This window comes from Haemaphysalis longicornis, unplaced genomic scaffold, assembly GCF_048455015.1.
Source record: "Haemaphysalis longicornis isolate Haplotype H1 unplaced genomic scaffold, Haemaphysalis longicornis Haplotype H1 scaffold_12, whole genome shotgun sequence".
Classification (NCBI taxonomy): domain Eukaryota; kingdom Metazoa; phylum Arthropoda; class Arachnida; order Ixodida; family Ixodidae; genus Haemaphysalis; species Haemaphysalis longicornis.
This window is the reverse complement of record NW_027526225.1, coordinates 45,654,518-45,675,251: the sequence shown is the minus strand read 5'-3', so window position 1 is coordinate 45,675,251 and position 20,734 is coordinate 45,654,518. Positions and strand designations below refer to the sequence as shown.

Sequence of the window (20,734 nt, the reverse complement as noted above, 5' to 3'; positions counted from 1 at the left end):
AATTCGAAGGTTATCGCGGAAGCACCGAGCAAGCAAGACCAGAGCGCCGTTCTATGGCACTTTTCTCATTCGCGAAGATGAGATTATGCTGCCCTCCCTCACCCCTTGGCTCAGCTGTTGCATAGAATTCGCTCACCCCCTTCTGCAAAGGCCGACTGCCGCAGTTGTTTTTCTTCATTCCTTTTTGGGGGGCGTATCCGCGTTTCCTTCCTCGGCAACCTGATAACACCGAAGATACCTCGGGATTGCGGAAGCAAATTACAATTTTTTTGCACAACAATGCCCCGGCATGCCCGCATAGTTACCCTGAGAAGGTTGCGTATGAATGTGAGGTATGTCCATGGCAAGAGAAAAGGATAAAGAAAAAAGGAAACGAGTGTCGTTTATCGTTTTTGACGGCAGTGCGCGCACTGCCTGGAACAGCCATGGGAGAAGCTAACCCAGCATAATCTCGTTGTGGCTGACGCTAAAAAGTGTCACGCTAAGGCGCTGTCGTCGCGGTCGGTCGGTGCTCCCGCGATAACCTTCAAATTGATCCCGACTGTAGAGTAGCAATCGTCGGCATTCAGTAGCAATCGTCGTTTTCCCTTTCGTCGTCCTCGTCCGACGGCACAGCCGCGAAGGGCAAATCCTCGTGTAGCGCGTCCTCGCCTCAATAGACCTTCGTCAGCTGGTCTGGTGGCCGCACCCACGTGTGGATTGTGAAGGGATGGCTTAACAGATTCGTCGGCATCGTCGTCAGCGCTGCGGACTCGTGGCACGCCGATCGCTACACGCGTCGTGACGCAAGTGACGCAACCCCAGCGCAAGCCTGGACGACACCGGGTGCCCCTCGCAAGGCGCATGCTCCCATGCGGTCGGAAGTTTCTTTTTTTTTTTTGCTAAAGCCACCGCGCGAAGGTCTCGCCGGGCGCCTCGCGCCTGCTTTTCTTGCTTTTTCTGTGAACTCTTGCGAACCAAGATCAACCCTATACATCTCTGCTGCGAAAACGGACATTTGTAAACTTTACCTTTTATTTTAAAGAAAACACCGCAAAATCTAACTAGCGAACGATGCTCCACGGCGTCGTCACCAAGCGGCCGCTTCCACTATAATTCCGTAAGAAAGACACTGTTAATTCAGAAACAGCTGATAACAGTTAACATTCACGCCATGTTTCGCTTTTCTTGTGCGATCACTTCTAGTGCGCTTTCGTTCGCAAGTTCTACACGTTTTATAAGCGCCGCCAAAACAGCGGGAACAACATTATCGCCTCCTTTTTCTCCTCTTTTCTCCCAGACTGTTCGTTTTATGTAGTTTATATTATCAGTTAGTGCTCATTTTTCCGCCCACAAAGCAGCTTCTCTTCATCCCGCTTGTATTCGCAGTGAACTGTCCAAACCGCACGTGCCTGAACTAACTCGAAGCAGTGAGTGGACGTTATCGGCTCTCTCAAACAGCATTCTTCCGGAAGCTCTGCCCCTTCGACAGCATCGCGCACTTACTAGAGAATCAGACTCACTCACATAGCCTCACTAGAAAATTCTTTCATTCAGATGAAAACGCCGTATTATCCTATACCCCTGCTCTTATCCAACGACGCTTTCAGCTCTGTCGTTTGCATTCTGCTTCAATGAAAAACTGCGACTACAGGCTGCTACGAAAAACACCTCAGCCGGGAAGCAATAGAAAGTTGCGCCGCGAACCAGCATGCGTCGGCCATCTTGCTTGTTTGGCACAATGTTGTCAGACTACGTAACGAGCTGGTATTTTAGAGTAAGGGTTTTTTTCTGCCAGACTTGGCGTAAAGGTTCCACCTCATCGGAGAGTTGACATTACCTGCTGCACTCCCCATTCCCGTCGCCCGTGATTTCGTAGCAAGCCGCCGTCTGTGAATTATGTTGATGGTGATTATTGTTTATTTCGGAGGAGGGTGACGCGGGGACATGGCATTATTGGGTAAAACAGGTGAAAGAGGCGGAAGCATATCTACATCCCCGTGGCACTTCCAAAAGTCGACAAGGACATGACGGTCTGTGTATGTATTGCCATTTTACATTTTTAATATGTGCAATTTTATCGCGAAGTTGTTAAGGGACCGGGCCCGGAGTCGGCGATGCAAAGAGCGGTGATCTGCAAACAACGACGACAACGAAGCCAAAGAGATGCGAAACAATGGCGGCGTCCTGTTTGGGGCGCCTCGCCGCGCCCTGGGCGGCGCCGCTCCGCCGCCATTTCCCAGCGCTGCCGGTCGGCGGCCTCCGTCGATGTGAGGCGCCGTGGTCGCCGTCCCCATCGGCGAGGCGCTCGTACCAGACCACTAGGTACGGGGGCCGCTACTTCGTCACCATGCTGCCCGGCCACGGCATCGGGCCCGAGATGATGAACCACGTGGAGAACGTCTTCTTCCAAGGAAAGGTGGGCGCCACGCTTGCTGGGATGGCGATACAGTTGAACCAGTATGTGACGAACCTCTGTGTAACGAATTCCTGGATTTAGCGAAGTTTTTCAATTCCCCTTTGCCAGCCCCATCGAAACCCATGTATTCGTGACCTCTATGTAACGAAGGCGTTGCGACGGTTAACGTTGACGTAACGAATTCGCCACGCTGATGAGTCATTGTTTTTTGCACTTTTTATGAAAAATCGTCTGTAGAAACGCACTTATTAAGCGATCTTCACCTTCGCCGCAAACAATGGAGCGTCACCAGTGTCAGTGTGGTGTCGGTTAGGTGCAAGGCCTGCATGCCGACGTGTAGTCGCGAGTCACCACTGTTATCTGTGGTGTTGGTTCGTCGGTGATGAGTTCTGCTGCCAAAAAAACGAAAAGTTCTGTCTTTTCAAGAAAGCTCGCAATTTTAAAGGCCGTCTCCCGCTGCGGGAAGAAAGGACGTCGCCGCCCGATACAGTATCCCAGCTAGCACCCTCCAAACCAATTATGAGTGCGGAAAAGAACATCACGTTTGCGAAAAGTTGGCGATAAGTTTAGTGCTTGAAACGGGTTAAGGCACCGAAGAGTGTCAAAAGGCAACAGCGATACTTAAGTTACATTTGTTAATTCGGGGGCAAGTGACCACGGTCCTTTGGAGTGCCGTGTAGTGCCTAAACTCTTGGGAAAGCAGGGCGAGAAATTCAAGCAGTCTTTCACTGTGAAATAAATCCTTATGAGCTGGTTCATCACTCATACGTCTGGCATTTTGGTTTCGTTTCCGCTTCCTTTACGCGAGCCTGAACTCGAAACCTGCATGTAACGAATACCTGGATGTAACGAAAAATTGAGAATTATTGTCAACTTCGTTACATCCAGGTTTAACTGTATTCTATTCCGAGATGGGTGCAGCCGTGGACAACTGAAAATGTGAACGCAAAAATATGAACCAGAACACACAACTCGCCGAAGTCCCTTCCATACTCGTAAATTTGTCGCATGGCTTCATAACGGCAACAAAGTTTGGAAAAGTGACTTTCCAAATAGACCGCCTCCGCACATTTAAAGGATGACCACAAAATACATTCTTAGGTTTCGTGTGTTCTGCTTCATATTTTCGTGTCCGCATTTGATTTGTCCATGGTTGTACCAGCCAGGAGCTTCCGGTGCGATAAATAAAGTTATTTAAACTTGTTGATTTGCCACAACCCGCCCGTGAACCGGCCTAACGATACCCTTATTTACGACAAGAATGCGTGGATCCGTCGTTGCTTTCGCAAATTAAAGACTTCGTGCGGGAGGAGGTGGTGGCCCGTCAGTTGTCCCTTCTGGTCGCGGGTTCGATTCCCGGCCGCGGCGGCCGCTTTTCTGATGGAGGCGAAAAGCAAAAATGCCCGTGTGTACGAGATTTCGGCGCACGTTAAAGATCCCCAGGTGGTCAAAATTAATCCGGAGCCCTCCACTACGGCGCGCCTCATCGCCTGCGTTGCGTCGGCGCGTTACACCCTACAATCAATCAATCATCAGTTGTCCCTTCTACCTGCCACGCAAAGCCTGCGACGACGCTAGCACCTGCTCTTGCGAATTTGATCCAAGATCAAGTTGCCGAAGATCAAGTTGCCTTTACCGCAACACGTGCCGATTGCCGCACCCATCCCATACGCGGACACCGCCGCGAGACCATTGCCGGAGTAGCCTTGGCGTACCCACTGACGTTGCCAGTACTTCGGAGTATACCAACGGTACTTTTTGAAGAAGAAAGACCAGGACGCCGACCACGGCTATTTCGCGTTTAAAAGAAATTAACGTTTCGGCTTCCACACGGAAGCCTTGGTCACAATAAAATCTTGAAGAGAAATAATCGCCTTAAGTACGTTTCACAACGCTGCGCAGACAACTTCCTAGATTGGTGGCAGATTTCCGGAGTTCCTATTCAGCGTGTGTTCCGCCATCTGTACGTGAAGCGATTCCCGTAGCAGACGTAGGTAGCGTTCCTTTCTTTTGCGAGGACACGTTCAACAGACCAATTTATTGTGTGCGATGTGGTACGGTAGTGCTCGTCAAGGGCGCTTGTCGACACGTGGTTCTTGTTTACATCATTGCGACGTTGCTGCAGTCGCTTCGCAAAGTTTCCTGATTCGCCAATATACACGTGAAACATACTTAAGGTGATTATTTCCCTTCAAGATTTTATTCTGACCAAGGCTTCCGTGTGGAAGCCTAAACATTAATTTCTTCTAAACGCGAAATAGCTCGTGGTCGGCGTCCTGGTTTTTCTTCGTCAAAATGCATCACGAGCAGACGGTTTCCGTCATACCCTTGACTTCAACCAACTGTGCTTCCGCCTCCCCGGTTTAATTCCTAGACCTGTGGTCCATGACGTCCTCCGGATAATCGTCCTATTTGCTTTGCTTGTAGAGTACCTGGGCACGTCGCACGCTACGGCCGCCGCCGTCCGCCGTCACTACGGGACGCTACACATGCCGGTTTCCCGCCGTCGGGTCAAGCCCAGGCGCCACTTCGTTCCCCGACTGCACCTCGCTTTTCGGATCGTACCACGTTTACTGACCGCCACTCATTCTCTCCACGTCGTCGCTCACTCTCTCCGATGCGACGTCGTCCTGGTCCCGAATACACCGAAAACAAGTCGCCGCAGTTCCTGAGGCAAGAACTGCGCCGATGTCGAAAAGTCCAAGGCATCATCCCCTTCCGTCCCCAACCAATGTTTTCGACGTTAACGTAGAAGGTTTTCGCACTGTCGCCCTTGTAGACACAGTCATCCATGCCGATCTATGCCGTTCGCTGCACAAAGTCAGAACCGCAAGCGCGCTCAAAATTGAGCCAATGGCCACTTGCACGGCTCGAGTTGTTATTCAGGACGCCCTGTATTTCATTGAATTCATTGTGCTACCGGCGTGTTCCCACGACGGCATATTAGGGCCGGACTTCCATTCGAGTAATAACGCAGTGATCGACTGTGCGCGCGCAGAAATGGAGGTTTCTTTACGTGAAGCGCTATTTGAGGAAAGCAACGCTGCCCCCACTACCAAAGTCGTCATGGCAACCGACAACGATGTCCCGGCCTATTCTTCTGCTTGTGTGCCGGTGCACTGCGCATCCACGACTGGCGCCACTGCGCCGTTTACGCCCTCTGACGCTTTTCTCCGCCACAAAGGTTTTCCCCTGCCGTTTGTCGTTCTTACTCTAAGCGCCGGAGCGAATAACTTGTTTGTTACTAGCGTGTCTTCGGCGCCATGCTCTCTTTTGGAGGGTGAAACACTTAGCAGCCTGGAACACATATAGATCCTGGTCGTGTCATAGACATTTAGGACGGCACAGCAACGCCTCTTGAGATGCTCTCGCAACAGTCTCTTTTCTGTATGCGCAAATTACCCAGGCAGCCGGCCGAGGCTTGCAGGACGACGAAAATGCTGGACATCATGACACGTAACCCTTTGAAGTCTTAATCACTATACATTTCTTTCTTCACCCGCTTCAAAGGCGATGGAGTGATCTGGAAGGTGTAGCAGGAGCTGACCGTCAAGGTTCTTTTTGCGTGCAGCAAGCCGCACAACGCATCTGTTGACAACCTGTTTCTTTACTTTGTTTTCAGCAGATTCACTTGCGAAAACACGTTCAACCGCAGCGCTGGAGTGGGGTAGGCACAAAATGTTTTTCATAAACGCTGACAACAGGGGAAACTCTTGTGATAGAAATAGAAATAGCGAAGGAAAGTTATAAATGAAAAATAGAAATTAGCAAAAAATTACATTCTTTGCAGTCGCTTATTGTTGAAAACGCGTGGTTACTCAGTAACACCAGTCACTAAGCTGCATAGCGTTTCATTTCAACAGACTCTAAAAAATCCCTAGATTTCACCAAAAGACGCCAAATCTCTAAAAGAGACAAAAAACCCCTAGATCTAGGGATAAATCCCTAGGGTTGGCATCACTGGGACGGCATGCCTCGCGTTCAGACTGACGGACTTGACCCTTAATTGTCCGCCTGCTGCGGACCCATCGACTGATGCCTTTCTTGTTTCTGCTGACGATGGTCTAGACCCTACCTAGCACCTTTTTTATCACTTGAAATTAGGTTTATTTGCAAAGGTTGCTGTGCAGGCGAAAGATAAGGAGGGCACAGTGCGAGTGCAGTCGACGCTAGGAGAAGCAGGCAGTGCGAGGGAACCCCGTCGCTCTAGGCGATGACAATGCGGCTTCCACATTCCGCTCCTACTACCGATGATGATGTGGTGGCGCACATCACCCGCAGGGGATTGGCGATGGTCCTGATGCTCCCGGTGAACATTTCCAATCTTCTGCATTACACTTGTTTCACTCTTTGTAGGGCCACGTGTGTAAATCCAAGTGACGTCGCATGAGCAATTGTTCTGGGCGTCGTTTAAAGCTTTGCTTTCCAACCAACCACCTTCACAGCGTTGATTGGAGCCAATGTTTTCAAGTTTGTAGAATAAATGTGTGTTAAACACGTCAACGGCTTTCCTGCGTCCATCTCTCCGAACTGGTCAAGACTCCTCACCATCCATCACGTGACACTCATCGTGGCGGGTGCTTTTGCGTTGTGGCGAAACGGCTGCGAATCGGTCGAGTGGCCACCGTCACTGGCCTACGTGACTTATACTAGGGCGCATGCGACGGGAAGTTCTGTCCTGGCTATTGGAGGAGCTTTTCTTCCTTGGGGGTTCCTCAGACAGTGGTCATGCGCATTTGTTTTTGTACAGGAAGAGCGAGTAGCCTTAACTTTCAAACCAGTGTGGCATGGCTGATTCACCCTCTTAATATTCCAGTTCTGTCTTGTTTACAGCTACATATGTGCTCGTATATTTACACATTAGCAATACGCCTGCTGTACATAGATAATGAGATTGTGCTGACCGTCTTCAGTGTCTGTATATACTTGTAGGCATTGTACATGGATGTTCTGTGAGCTGTGTTTGTATTCAAGGTTTTGTGTGTATTGTCAAATAAACATTTTCCAGAAGACCTAGAGACCGACAGACAGTTGTATCAGTAGCCCAAGAAAGACTTTCGTCCTCCAAAATTCACGACGAGAATAAGCAGCGTAAAAATTATTGCGCTCGTAGTAGAGTCGAAATTTGTTTACGGTTTCATTTAAATAACGTAGTGGGGTTCGATGACAAACGGTATTCTACTTTTCGAAGTACTAAGTCAGAAGGGCTCACAGTAACCGTTCCCCGTCGCCGCAGGTTCCGGTGGACTTCGAGAAGATCATGATAGACGCGGACGACGGCGAGGCGTCCTCCATGAACTACGCCATCACGTCGATCCGTCGATCGGGCGTGGCCCTGAAGGGAAACGTGGAGACCAAGTCGTACAGCCCCAGCGTGGAGCCTAGGAACCTGGTGCTGCGCAACCGCCTCGACCTCTACGTCAACGTGGTCCACTGCCGCAACCACCCGGGCATTCGGACGCGGCACCCGAACATCGACATCGTCGTCATCCGCCAGAACACCGAGGGAGAGTACAGCTGCCTCGAACACGAGGTCGGTGCCACGAGTGGGAGGGGTAGGAATGAGGCTGGCCGAATTGCTGAGCCGTGTTTCTTTGGAATGTGACCTTGAATGACCCCGGCGGTACACAGACGGTACAAAAACTCCGAGGGCCACAAGCGAACCGAAGCACGCCAGCCATTTTATAAGGAATTTTTAATGATTATCAGTTACAACGAATTGATTTCTGATTGGTACAAATGATCAGTACGTTGTGATTTAAGTGGATTGAGATTGATTGAGGTGTGATTCAAGCGAATTAAGATATATACATTGGTTTGGAGTAAGATGAACTAAGATAGATTATGGTAGGTAAAGGTGGATCAATGGAATTAATACTGAATACGGTGCGTTATGATGAATTTAAGGACCCCTGAGACGGATTTCGAAGTGGTTTTGTTTGTCTCAGAAGTCTACTCTCTGTTTCTTGTAGAGGCAAGTTCAAAAATAGCAAGTATATTCGCTCGCGCTAACAAAAGTTATTACCCCGACGAGAAATTTGTTGGCTCGGCAGTTTGCGATGACGTAGAAGTCCAACCTCGTCCGAGGCCAAGCACTCAGTTCGTGGTTGGCTGCCTGAATTCGCTTCTATGTCCGCGATTTTTGACGGCAGTGGTTCTACCCGCGTTTGTTTACAGCGTCGTCGTTACCATAGTTATACTTCAGCAAGTGGGTCCTACATAGGACAACGACGCTCTTTTTTTTTAGCAAGCTTCCCAGTCCTTACGGACTTTCAACAGGAGGCACTGCGTATACCGTAATTGCGGGAGTCGACTTTGCATGCGCGAGAGTTACCGTGAACGGTAACTTACGTTTACCGTCGCTACATAGTTCCCTGCGCCGGCGAAGTATACGCCTGCGTCTTGATTAGATTACAGCAAATGCGCCGCGCTCAGCGCTTCATACGATTAATCTAGTAATATTAGTTGATGTTATTAATTTCGTTATTCTCGCTAAATGGGGCTCAGGACAATTTTCTTCTGATGGGGGAGCAAAATCTCTGCCCCTACTCCTAGTCTCCCAGGCTTCAAATGGTTCAGATGCGTTTATGAACCCGCAAAGCCCTTTTCCGCTTATAAAATTGTGTTGGGCAATGTAATACTATAAATAACTGCGGAACTGTTACAAAATATCTTACCCATTTTATGCCGAAATGATAGCGAAGGCGGGAATTCTGGTGAATGCGTTACTTGGTGCGAATTCTTCCCACTACAGGCAGCATCGACATCCCGTTTTCTTTGTTTTAAGCTCTACGGCGGAAGTCTGCGACATTGTTAAAATAAAATTACTGTACTGCGAACGTTTCATCGAAAACGTCCAAGATTCAAGCTATTTCAAGCTTAGGCGAACAGCTCTGGGCAACAAGCTAACAAACATTTGTGTGATTTCCTTTGAGAGGAATTCGCCAGATGTCGCTACTTGGCAGCCGGTAAGCCGGAATGCAGCAACCGCAGAGTGAATCCTTTCGTTTTCAGCTGCTGAAGGCCACTCTTGCTTCAGTTTACACGGTAAACGGTAAAGCGCGCTAAGGACACTAGACAAAACGGTTCGCTCAGTAGGCCGGGCGCTCCAAACCACATGTTCGTGCGATTATGACAATGGGACGCGATGAAATGAAACTATTTGGCCGGAGTTGTCGTTAGGGGACGCGCATGTCCTTCACCTTGTCGCGACCAGCGCAGAGGCAATCAGGTGCGCGACAGCGTTTGGGCGGTTTGGGCTTGAACTGATTTACTCAGCCAGCGTGAGCGAACAACAGCGTGCGCCTCGTGATCACGAGCAGTGCCCGGCGTCGTCCAAGCGCCACGTGAGGAGCTTCCGCCTTCATCGCCTCCGCGCAGCGGGCCCTTGGCGCGCCGTTCGCCACAACCTCGTAACTGAAACAACGCCGAGGCTATACTCGAAACACAGAGGAGGATGCAAAGAATCCTTTCGGCAACAGCAGCCAAGAAAACAAATGAAGCTGATGAAACTCTTATACCGTAACAGGAGCTCTCGAACCGCCCCCGTGGTTGCTCTTGCGTTCACTGTATCCGCCAAGAACAGGTGAGCGTTGAGCAGAGTGTGCAATTCCTTTACTTTTCAGTATAACAGAAATATCTGGCACTGCATAATCGGAAACAGATACGAAAGATGCTTTTGTAGCTTTCTGGTGTTTTTACGCTCGTAAAAAATTGCTTAAATCAACGTCGGGCTAGTACGTCACGTATTGGGCCTCCTCGACTTACCAGTACTGGACGGTCCGCGGGCAGTCCGAGGACTGCCCTCGGACCAGAAGCCTCATAGAAATACACGGGAAAAACGGGCACCGGATCGCGTCTCGGGCAGTCCGCGGACGGTCCGGGACTGATAATTAAGGAGACCCATTAGTTCAAGAAATAGCCGTTGCGATCCGATACTGTCGACCCCCAAAAAACCTAATTTCAGGGGCCCTTTACGTTGATTAAAAGAGAATTAAATGGAGTGAAGATCGACCGTAAGATTGCGTGGCTGCTGTACCGACGGGTGGATGGGTTGTAAAAGGTAGCCGAAACGTGAAACAGGGTTAAGTAGCGCGGTAAGGACGGGACAAAACTAGAGACCACACAGGACTAGCGCTAGACATCAACTGAATTTTTTACTACACGTATCAAAATATATATACAGGAGCGCGCATGCGTGAACATGCTCAAAATACAAAGAAAAATCATGACAGGGTCAAGTGGTGCATTCCGTTACACACGTGGCAAGTTCGCATTCAGATACTCTATTTCTTTTTTTGACTAACTAATAAATGCCGTGCTTACACACTTATCACCGCCTTTCATGATGCACCACGCTTCAAACAATTCACGTCTGGCTTGATCCTTAAAACAACGCAATATTTGTGTCTTCTCGTAAAGTGGAACACATTGTTGAATGCACCGGTAGCGGCGGCAATGGTCAGCTAAATGGCCCCCCGCAGCGAGCGCTTGAACAGCTGTACGGTGCTCCCGGAGTCTGTCGTTATATACACCTACCAGTCTGCCCGATATAGCATTATCCACAGGCTAGAGGCACTTCGTACACAACACCTTGTTTGCAACCAACAAACTGCGTCGCATGCCTCTTAGCACAGCGGTTGCCCCTTTTCTCGCCATTCACCGCGGAGCACATTCGTGCTAGTTTATCGGGGGCGGAGAACACAACGTCGGAACCACATTTCCCCGCAACCTTTTTAAGGCGGTGGGAGAAATTGTGCACGTAGGGGACGACCACAGGCCACTTTGCTTTGCGAGGTTCATCTCGCCCTTGACGTCGTGCCCCTGACTTGACGTCACGCAATAGGCTTTCCACCACTGATGCCATTACTTCCCGAGGGAAGCCGGCATCTTTCAAACGTGCAACTTGGTGCTGAACACTATCGGTGACTAGGTGCTGACATGACTTCTCGAGGGCACCGCGAAGACAGCTAACGCCAATACCCCTTTTCACTATCTTCGAATGAGCTGAACGATAATCCAAAATTGCCTTTTTTAACCGCGGCCTAAACGCCCAACACACTTGTGTTCCACTGAAATTATAACACACATCGAGGAACTGCAAGGACCCATCATTTGGTAATTCATGGGTGAAATTCACGCCGTCCGAACACTCTAGGAATGTTTGGTTAACGGTCTTGACTAACACATTTACTTCCTCTGGCTTCACCGACCTAGTAACAACCATGTAATCATCGACATACCTAAAAATCTTTGCTATCTTAGCCGTGTCAATATGCGTCTCAATGCTCCTGTCACACTTTGCTAAAAACAAATTACTTAAAACCGGCGCAATACACGACCCGATGCAGACGCCTTGTTTCTGGATAAAGGTTCATTGTTAAAAGTGACAAAAGTGGCTGAAAGATAAAATGACAGCAATTCTAAAAAGTTACCTACAGTTATACCCGCCTTGTTCTGGAAGGATACTGGCCCAGACTCTTCAATTGCATCTCTGACTGCAACCAGAAGTTCCCCTTGAGGAATTGAATAAAAGAGGTCCTCTACATCGATAGAAAAGGCAGACAAGTGGTTCAACACACGTTCTTTCTCCTGAAAAAATGTCAAAATATCTTCCGAGTTGCGGACCAAATACGGGTCGTTCACTTTAAGACTACTGAGATGTTTCTGCAAAAACCTAGAAATGACTGCTTGCCACGAACCTTTCTCAGTCACAATCGCTCTAAAGGGAATGGCTTCCTTATGGGTCTTCGCCAAAAAGAAAATAGACAGGCTATCCTTTTGTGCAGCTGAAACATACTTTCGAACGCCTTTGAGATTAAGCTGCTCACACAACGCTAAGGCTTTCTTCTTCACTTTTGACGCTACCGAATCGAATTTTACAAAGTTCTTAGCGACTGCTTCCGTGACTTTTGATTCATAAACCGTCTTTGGCATGACAGCGAACCCGCCTTCCTTGTCCGCCACTAACAGGGAAAGGTTATTGCTGCGCAAAAATTCAGTTGCCCTTTTTACACGGTTGACCGGCTGACCATTGCCGCCGCTGCCGGTGCGTTCAACAATGTGTTCCACTTTACGAGAAGACACAAATATTGCGTTGTTTTAAGGACCAAGCCAGCCGTGAATTGTTTGGAGCGTGGCGCATCATGAAAGGCGGTGATAAGTGTGTAAGCACGGCATCTATTAGTTTGTCAAAAAACGAAATAGAGTATCTGAATGCGAACTTGCCACGTGTGTAACGGAATGCACCACTTGACCCTGTCATGATTTTTTTTTGTATTTTGAGCATGTTCACGCATGCGCGCTCCTGTATATATATTTTGATACGTGTAGTAAAAAAATTCAGTTGATGTCTAGCGCTAGTCCTGCGTGGTCTCTACTTTTGTCCCGTCCTTACCGCGCTACTTAACCATGTTTCACAGTTCGAACCAACTAGCCCACATTTACGCATTGACAAGTAGCCGAAACACTACCACGCCAGGCTTTGTCCTACAAAGCACGTGGGCAGACCTGATTGTACCGAAAATCGTTTTTTACTACACTCCTAAGCAGGTCTCAAGTCCTGTGTCATTCGCATTGGGACGCTTGTTTGTGTTCGGAAATTCAGGCGTAGTGACACGGGAACGACATGCCGTCCCCACGTCGTTACAAGGCCTGCACTTCCGGTATAACCTAGCGCCATCTTCTGGTTCGGTTCCAACGATTCCACTATTTGCTTACGCAGAGGCTAATAAGGGTTCGGCGTTCAGCACCTGTAGCTTCGAGGTACTATCGGCGTCAAATGAAACGCGAACATGAAAATATGAACCTGAACACCCATATAGCGCGATTTCTTTCCATGCAAGACAAAATTACAGGTGGCTTAGTTACAAAAACAAAGTAGAGAAATGTGGATTTCAAAACATACCCATAGCAAGCCATTATATGAACTCTACGAACTGTATTTTTCAATTTTCCACGTTCTGGTTCATATTTTCCTGTTTGCGTTTCATTTGACGCCGATAGTACAGTCGCTGGTTCTGGCTCGACTGGCTCGAGACAGCATGGCGCTAATTTTTTGTTTTTTTTTATAGTGAAAATGTTTTATTTCATCAATTGTACGCGTTAGTTTTGTAAATGAGAGTGGTTTGATGTTTTTTTTTTATTTCGGTTGAGACGCATGACGAAGCCTTTCATCAAGTTTAATTATCATTCTTCATCGTGCCAAAATTCACGGATTGTACTCTATGAGAACGGTCAGTTGAAAACTAGGGGTACAGTGATACTAATTCGTACGAGGATAGGGGCGGAAAGTCTTTAATCGGGTCCCCTCTGTCAGAAACAAGAACAAGAACAAGAACAGGAACAAGCAAAAACAAGACAAGGACAAGAACAAGAAACTGGAGAACAAATATTGTATCAAGGAAGAATGAAAGAGGGCGGTCAGTAGAAGAACGAACATTGCCAGGCATCTTCTTTTACTTTCCTTAGCAGCATTTTCAACATGCCAAGCATATCTCGTTAATCGCATGTTTTTATCATCGGCTATTTCTCTCTCGCAGATTTTATTACGCCTTACTCATGCCACGAGCACCGTATGAATGCAAGCACAGTTCAAGAACCGTATTGCGAATTAAAGTTTCGGAGAACATAACAACCCTTCTGAATCACTCTACCCACAAACTCTTGGATGCTCTTATAGGGGAATCTAATTTAGGCCCACCAAACATTGCAGTTCGACTCTTTTCGCCACGACGATCTGAGGAACAGCGCTGTCGTTTTGTAGGTGGTCATAAAGTTTTGTCGTCGCCGTAGTCACCTTTGTATACGCAGTTAATTGGCTAAAAGTTATCTGTCTGCCGTTTATATGCGTGAGAACTTTATTAGGGGCGAAGCACCTTAGGGTTTGGGCTGTCGGCGTCTCATGTGTTCACGGTACTAAATGACCGATACATTCGTTTTCCAACGCCTCGCACCAGAACGTTTCCTCTCCGTGGGCAAAAACGCATACTAACGGAATACACCGGGACAGCCGTTTTCCAACTCCTCGCGCTTGAGCACTTCGTGCTTCAAAGACACGAGACTAACAGCAAAGCTGTATATCTATACCTCCCAACGGTTTCATCTCCGTGGGCAAAACCCCCAAGGCGCCAAGGCCTAAGGCGCCGAGCGCTCAGCATCGAAACCGCTCTACACACTTCATAATAACTTCGAAACCGCATCATCTAAAACTTTTACACTGCATGGTTCACCCCTCCCCAGGCTTCACGCTAGTGGAGATCGCCCGGTTTGTTAACAAGGAGGCTGGCTTGCAAAAATATAAACCATCGTAGTTCTAACCGTCCTCTCCTTCCTCTTTCTATCGCCTTCCGCAATTCGTGGTGCTTAAGACGAAAGAACCGCCCAGTTTTCAGAGGCCAGCTGTCGGCCGACAATCGTGTCCCTCGCTCGCTCGCTTGGTAGGCACGCACACAACACTCCCTTCCCCCCAAAGGCAAGAGAACGGCAGGTGTGTATGTGGGGAGAGGGTAAAAGATGGGCTTCCGCCGGCTTAAACGACCCTCTTTACGTAAATGAGCGCCAGCTGGGCTTTTGTGAGGGGTGTAGGCAACTTCGTGCCCAGAAATCACCGGCTGGTTGAGCGACGTTTGCCGTGGCATCACCGTACAGAGGATTGATTGGTTGGTTGGTTCATAGCTACGTTTGGTTACTTGTACCACGTACGCAGACGCGGTAACTTATCAATCACCAATCTCTTGTAAGAAGGCGATGTACGCGGCCGTTACGATGTATTAAACGAGGCGATAAAAATTATTAGGCCGAATTTCACACAGCCTAGTAAAAATTCCTGCTGGGCAGGTTGTGGAGTAGTTCCAGTGGTTTGGAGCGCAACCAAAACAACCAAAGCCGCCTTTTTTTAGAGAAACATGATTCAAACGCGAAGCTTTTCCCATTCAAGATGAGTCAAAGACAAAGGCCAGAATCAAAACAGCTTCAACCGTGTCGGAATGGCGTAACCGGATAGACGTTGGATTCATAACGCGAGGGACTCAGGCTCGATTCCGATAGCAGTAGGGTTTTTTTTCTTGATGTGTCTTCGATTATCATCATCATTTTGCGGAATTCATTGCGTAAAAGTGACTTTCCTGCAGCACGTCATATAGCGACATCGAATGCCATCGGGGTGGCATAGAAGGCTTGGCTTTAAAAACACGGACGGCGAACACAAAGTAGCCACGACAGGCGTATGCCGTCGCTACGCTGTCCCAGCCTCTATCCTGTCACAGCCGCTGCGCTTATTTTCACAACACAAATCTAGAAAGTCAACAACCCGAAAGACATGAAGGACCAGCGGCGCTGCGAGTGGCGCTGCGATTAGCAGCAAACTCTTGTAGCGGTGTTCTCGTGTTTGTCCCTCTTGAAAAAGTCCGTTTTGCGTCCGGTTTATTGTGACGTACTTTCTGTTGTAGGTGGACTTTGGGTTGAGTTTTCCCTAACTCTTCTTGTAAACACTTTTTAAACGACTAAACCTATTTTAAACACCTTTTATGGGCTTATTGTTCCGCCAGCGAACCAACAACAAGGCGACTAAAAATCGTCTGCTCCAAATCGTCTGCTCCGAGAAGCCGCAGCTCATAGCTCCGCCATGCTTGCATGGCGTCACATCCGGATGTCCGCTTTTAGTCAACCCGGCCTTGCTCAAAAAGGACACTTTTGAATCGGACACAAAACGGACAAAACATGAGAATACCGCCTCGGCATCCTTTACAGCCCTTCCCATCTCATTTGTCTATTTTCGGTGAAACAGTCCCTAGCTGCGTGTATACCACTGTTTCAAAGCACAGCATAGCGCGTCTTCGGGGATCGGCCGCGTCTTCGATGATTGGGCTATCCCTTCCAGAATAAAAAGTCGAATGAACCTTCTGGTCCAAATCTTGCAATATACATGAAAAAATATGCACTTTCTCATGTGTTAGTCCACACGTACGCAAATAAAAATAAAAGGTGGTCCTTCTGCCGTTTTTGTTTCCTTGCATGGTTTCCGTATTACAAGGCTAACCCTCAAAATGACAACATGAACCAACTTGCTCAGCTTCTCACCTCTTTTATAACACGTTGCCTGCGCACGTTTTCCAGGTGCACCCAGGCATCGTGGAGAGCCTCAAGATCATCACATTGGCCAAGAGCCAGCAGATCGCGCGCTACGCCTTCGAGTACGCGCGCTCGCACAAGCGCAAGAAGGTGACCGTAGTGCACAAGGCAAACATCATGAAGCTCACGGACGGACTCTTCCTCGAGACGTGCCGGCAGGTGGCGCGCGACTACCCGGACGTGGCCGTGAACGACATGATCGTCGACAACTGCTCCATGCAGCTCGTCTCCAACCCGGGCCAGTTCGACATCCTGCTCGTTCCCAACCTTTACGGCAACATCGTGGTGAACCTCGCCTGCGGCCTCACCGGCGGCGCGGGCGTCACGTCGGGCCGCAACTACGGCGACAAGTACGCCGTCTTCGAGACGGCCACGCGCAACACGGGTACGGCCCTTGTGGGGAAGAACCTGGCCAATCCTGTGGCGACTCTGAATGCGGCCGTGGACATGCTCAAGCACCTGGGGCTCATGCAGCAAGCGTACGTCATCCGGGACGCCATTCGAAAGACGATCAACGACTACAAGATCCACACGCTAGACCTGGGAGGGACGGCGACCACCACGGATGTCGTCAACAGCGTGATTGCGGAAGTTCGCAAGAACACCCCGTGATGGGGGTGGGCGCGGAACCTTTATATCGGTGGCGGCGGCAGGTGTTCCGTTGAATATTCTGAGGTAGCGAAATTGAGTAGCTTAACCAGTTCGTTAAGGATTCCACGCCAATGTCTGAAACGGAACATTTATAATCCTGATCCTAATCCACGGAGCATTGTCTCTTCGTGAATTGGAGGTAATGTCCAAGTAAATATTGCATTTCAACAATATGAACTACGTACATTTTAGACGCTATATTGGTTATACTTGTGCTTTTAACAGTCTAGAGCTGCCGCATCGCTTTCTAGTTGTCACTGCTACACGTTTAATTTAGAACGCGTAACCCAGCTTAGAAACGTTTGCATGCAGCCCATAAAGTTTATATGATGATATTAAGGGCTCTTTCTGGCGTTAGTAATCACTACATGTATGTGCGCATCATAGGAGGTCACACTTTTTGATGGATCGTTGATGGATCATATGCTGAGTACTTGAAAATCCGTCGCTGAGTTAGTAATCCCCTCAGGCATGCGTAAATAACAGCTCTAATTCCATGGCCATCTTGTTTTAATTTTAAAGCGCTGATTTCAACAAGCAGCCACGGCACTTTCTTGTGTACAGAGTACAGAAGCTCTGTATAAAATCGGTCGCTAGCTTTTTTATCTGTTTTGTATAAGTCGAAACAGGGCGCCTCTTTTTTTCAACATCTAACATGCGGAAATGAGTTCGCAAAACGGTTTAATATCGAATATCACCATCATCGCCATGTACGTAACTAAATAAAACGGCTTCTTGTCCGTCTGCATTGGCATAAAGCCTATCATTCACGTTCTGTAACCTACGCCATTCTTCACAAAGGCAAGTATGTCCACTTATTTTGTATATTTTCTTGTCATATATTGCTAGCTGTCCATTGATTTACAACTGAGTGAGACAGGTAAAAAACAAGGTTAATTCATTTTTCGATGAAAAAGTGGATTCGCATTCCAGGGAGTCCTGTGTCGACCACGCCGGTGGCGTTCTGGTGTCCGCCCCTAGGCGAGACAACTCACACCTGCTGGTGAACCTCCCTCTCTTCCTAATGAGCATAAAAGCATACATAAATACCGCGTCGTCGTAGCCAGGGTTACCAAGGATGTCTGATCGTCCAGGTGAAAGCTGCTCAACAGTATCTCCCACTGCTCAATGGAAAGGGGACTAGGAGCCGGTGGTAGTTTGGAGTTCTTACACTCCACCATGAGGTGTCCGAGTGCACCTACATGATTACGGAATTCCCATTTAGCTGACTACTGATCAAGAGAAAATTAATGCATTCTTACGGAGTGTACGAAAGTCATCATCATAATCCTCATCATCAGTCTGGTTGTGTCCAGTGCAGGATGAAGGCCTCTCCCAAAGACATTGAACAAGAGTTTGAAAGAGAGAGAGATAGTAAATGTTTATCGAAAACGGAGAAGTGGTCGGCCTGAGAAATTGATCTTGGGCCTGCTAATTCCCTCTGGGGGGAGGGTACTGGGGAGAGAAAGACAAAGGAATGAATATGGAAGGTATGGGGAATGACAATGAAAGCGACAAATGAACTATGTATAAGCAGTAAACCAATAAATCTCTCACGTACAACGGGGCGCGGAATCGGATGACTACAGTTCACTTTTAAGCACATGACTATCATCCATGAAAAAAAAACTGCCCAGACATTATTTCGCAGTCTGTTGAATTTTGTCGCAACCTAGAGGCGAGAATCCAAAGAGGAGTCACCAAGAAATGTAAGCAGGGCTTTAACGGCTAGGCTTTGCTTCCTGTTGTCAGCCCACGTGCCCAAAATCTTTTGTTCGGACAGAGGGCGAGTGTCCAAGCGTAGTAAAGCTGTCTCAAGGTTCATTCGCTCACTCGAGTACTTTGGACAAGCAGTAAGCAAATGTTCGATAGTCTCAGGACAACCGCACAGAAGGCAGTCTGGGCTGTCCTCTCGTCCGATTGTGTGAAGATACTTCTGAGTCAATGCTACTCCAAGACGCAGCCGGTGTAGCAATGTCTCTTGACATCGGCGAAGACGAGGAGCAAGACTGACCCAGAAATTCCGCTCTGGATCGAGCTTGTGAAGGCGTTCATGTCGATTCTGCGGGTCCGACGAATTCAAGGCTTGAAGCTGGGCGAATCGGTAAGGATCCATGATTAAGATTAAAACAGCGCAAGAGACAGGACGAGAAAAGCTGACAAGGACGGGCGCTGACTAACGATTAAATTTTATTGAAAGAAACAGCGAAATATATGTGAAAATTTAAAGCATGCGCGCAAGCCAAACAAGAAAGGAAAACAAAAGGTTACGAAAACATTACTAATCAGTGGCGTCACCCAACGCAGTCACGCGCCCAATTAACTTATCTCTTTCGAATGCAGTGCGATTGATGGCATGCTCGCACAAGAGTCCCACATTTTAAATTTTGTGAAAGCCTCCGAAACTTCACGTGTGCGTTGGTTCGGGTACCTGGTCACAATCGAAGCGTGGTAAGCTTAGGCGAGCAGCCATGTTTTCTGCAATGAGTAGCAAGACTGCTCCCTGGGAACGTCTTGAGTGATTTAGCATGCTCGCGTAGGCGGTAGTTGATTGAACGCCCCGTCTGCCCTACGTACGACTTCCAGCAGGATAGTGGGACGTTTTACACGCGCAAAGATGCAATCCGGGTAGGAGCATTTATGCTTGACGTCGCGATGCCCCAAGCTATACGGTCGTTACTTTTGACCTTTCTGCAGAGTTTCTAGAGCTTGTTGGGGGGCGTAAAAAGCCACTCTGACGCCAACCTTCCTTCCAGTTTTCATAATTTTGTGGGACACGCTGTGGAAGACTGGGATGACGGCCACTCTTTCTTTTTCTTTTTTTTTTGTTGCCGATCTTCTCAGGCCTACTTTCCCGAATTTCCTTCAGAAAGACCCTGAACACGAGACTCGCGGCTCAAAGAGGCGGGCTTTCCCGAATGGTTGGTCAAGAGCCTCGCAGGAGTCTTTCTGTCTGAAGGAAATCCGTGAAGGTGAAAAGGATGCCGGCTGGAAATAAAATCAATTGGAACCCAAACGTTGTCGCGGCTGGTCGTCTCTGCGCCGGACGCGACAACCAAACCATCTTAGCTGCAAGTGTTCGACAATTCGGATGCTAATTTTATCACTGATTTTGTAGTTTTGAGCACCTCTCCACCGTTCTTAAACGGTAACCACATCAGGCGATTTTTCCGAGCACCCGACAGGGACGCGCAGTCACCCGTCCCCGTCGCTCGCTGAGGCATCCCCATTTAGAGGGACGGCGCGAGCGATACAGAAACGCGATGTCAATATGGCCACACTGCGCCCAGAAGGATTATCAATGTACACACGGGCGCAAGATTTTTTTATGCGTGCAATTATCACAAAAAAGAGGAAACAAACGTATTTCAGTAAGAGGATTCTCATACTTCTCTAGAATGCACTACGCTGCCGCTCTCCCCTTCCTCTCGTTCTCTCCCTGAGCCGGAAGTTGCGCCCCTTAAACTGCTCTCCTATTGGCTAGTCACTCAGGCCACTCCCTGCGACATGGAGGAAAGCCCTGCGACGAACGATGTTTTCTGGCGAGCCAGAAAC

The 20,734-nt window shown here is 48.5% G+C and overlaps 1 protein-coding gene across 1 annotated transcript; it reads left to right on the top strand.

Annotated features, from left to right (window-relative positions):
• The first annotated feature begins 1,497 nt into the window (after positions 1 to 1,497).
• On the top strand, positions 1,498 to 17,738 carry LOC144161939 (isocitrate dehydrogenase [NAD] subunit gamma, mitochondrial-like). Its single transcript, XM_077692495.1, has 3 exons — positions 1,498 to 2,398; positions 7,635 to 7,931; positions 16,514 to 17,738. Exons 1-3 carry the CDS (start codon positions 2,156 to 2,158, stop codon positions 17,138 to 17,140), a joined length of 1,167 nt encoding a protein of 388 aa, XP_077548621.1. The 5' UTR covers positions 1,498 to 2,155; the 3' UTR covers positions 17,141 to 17,738.
• The last annotated feature ends 2,996 nt before the right edge of the window (positions 17,739 to 20,734 follow it).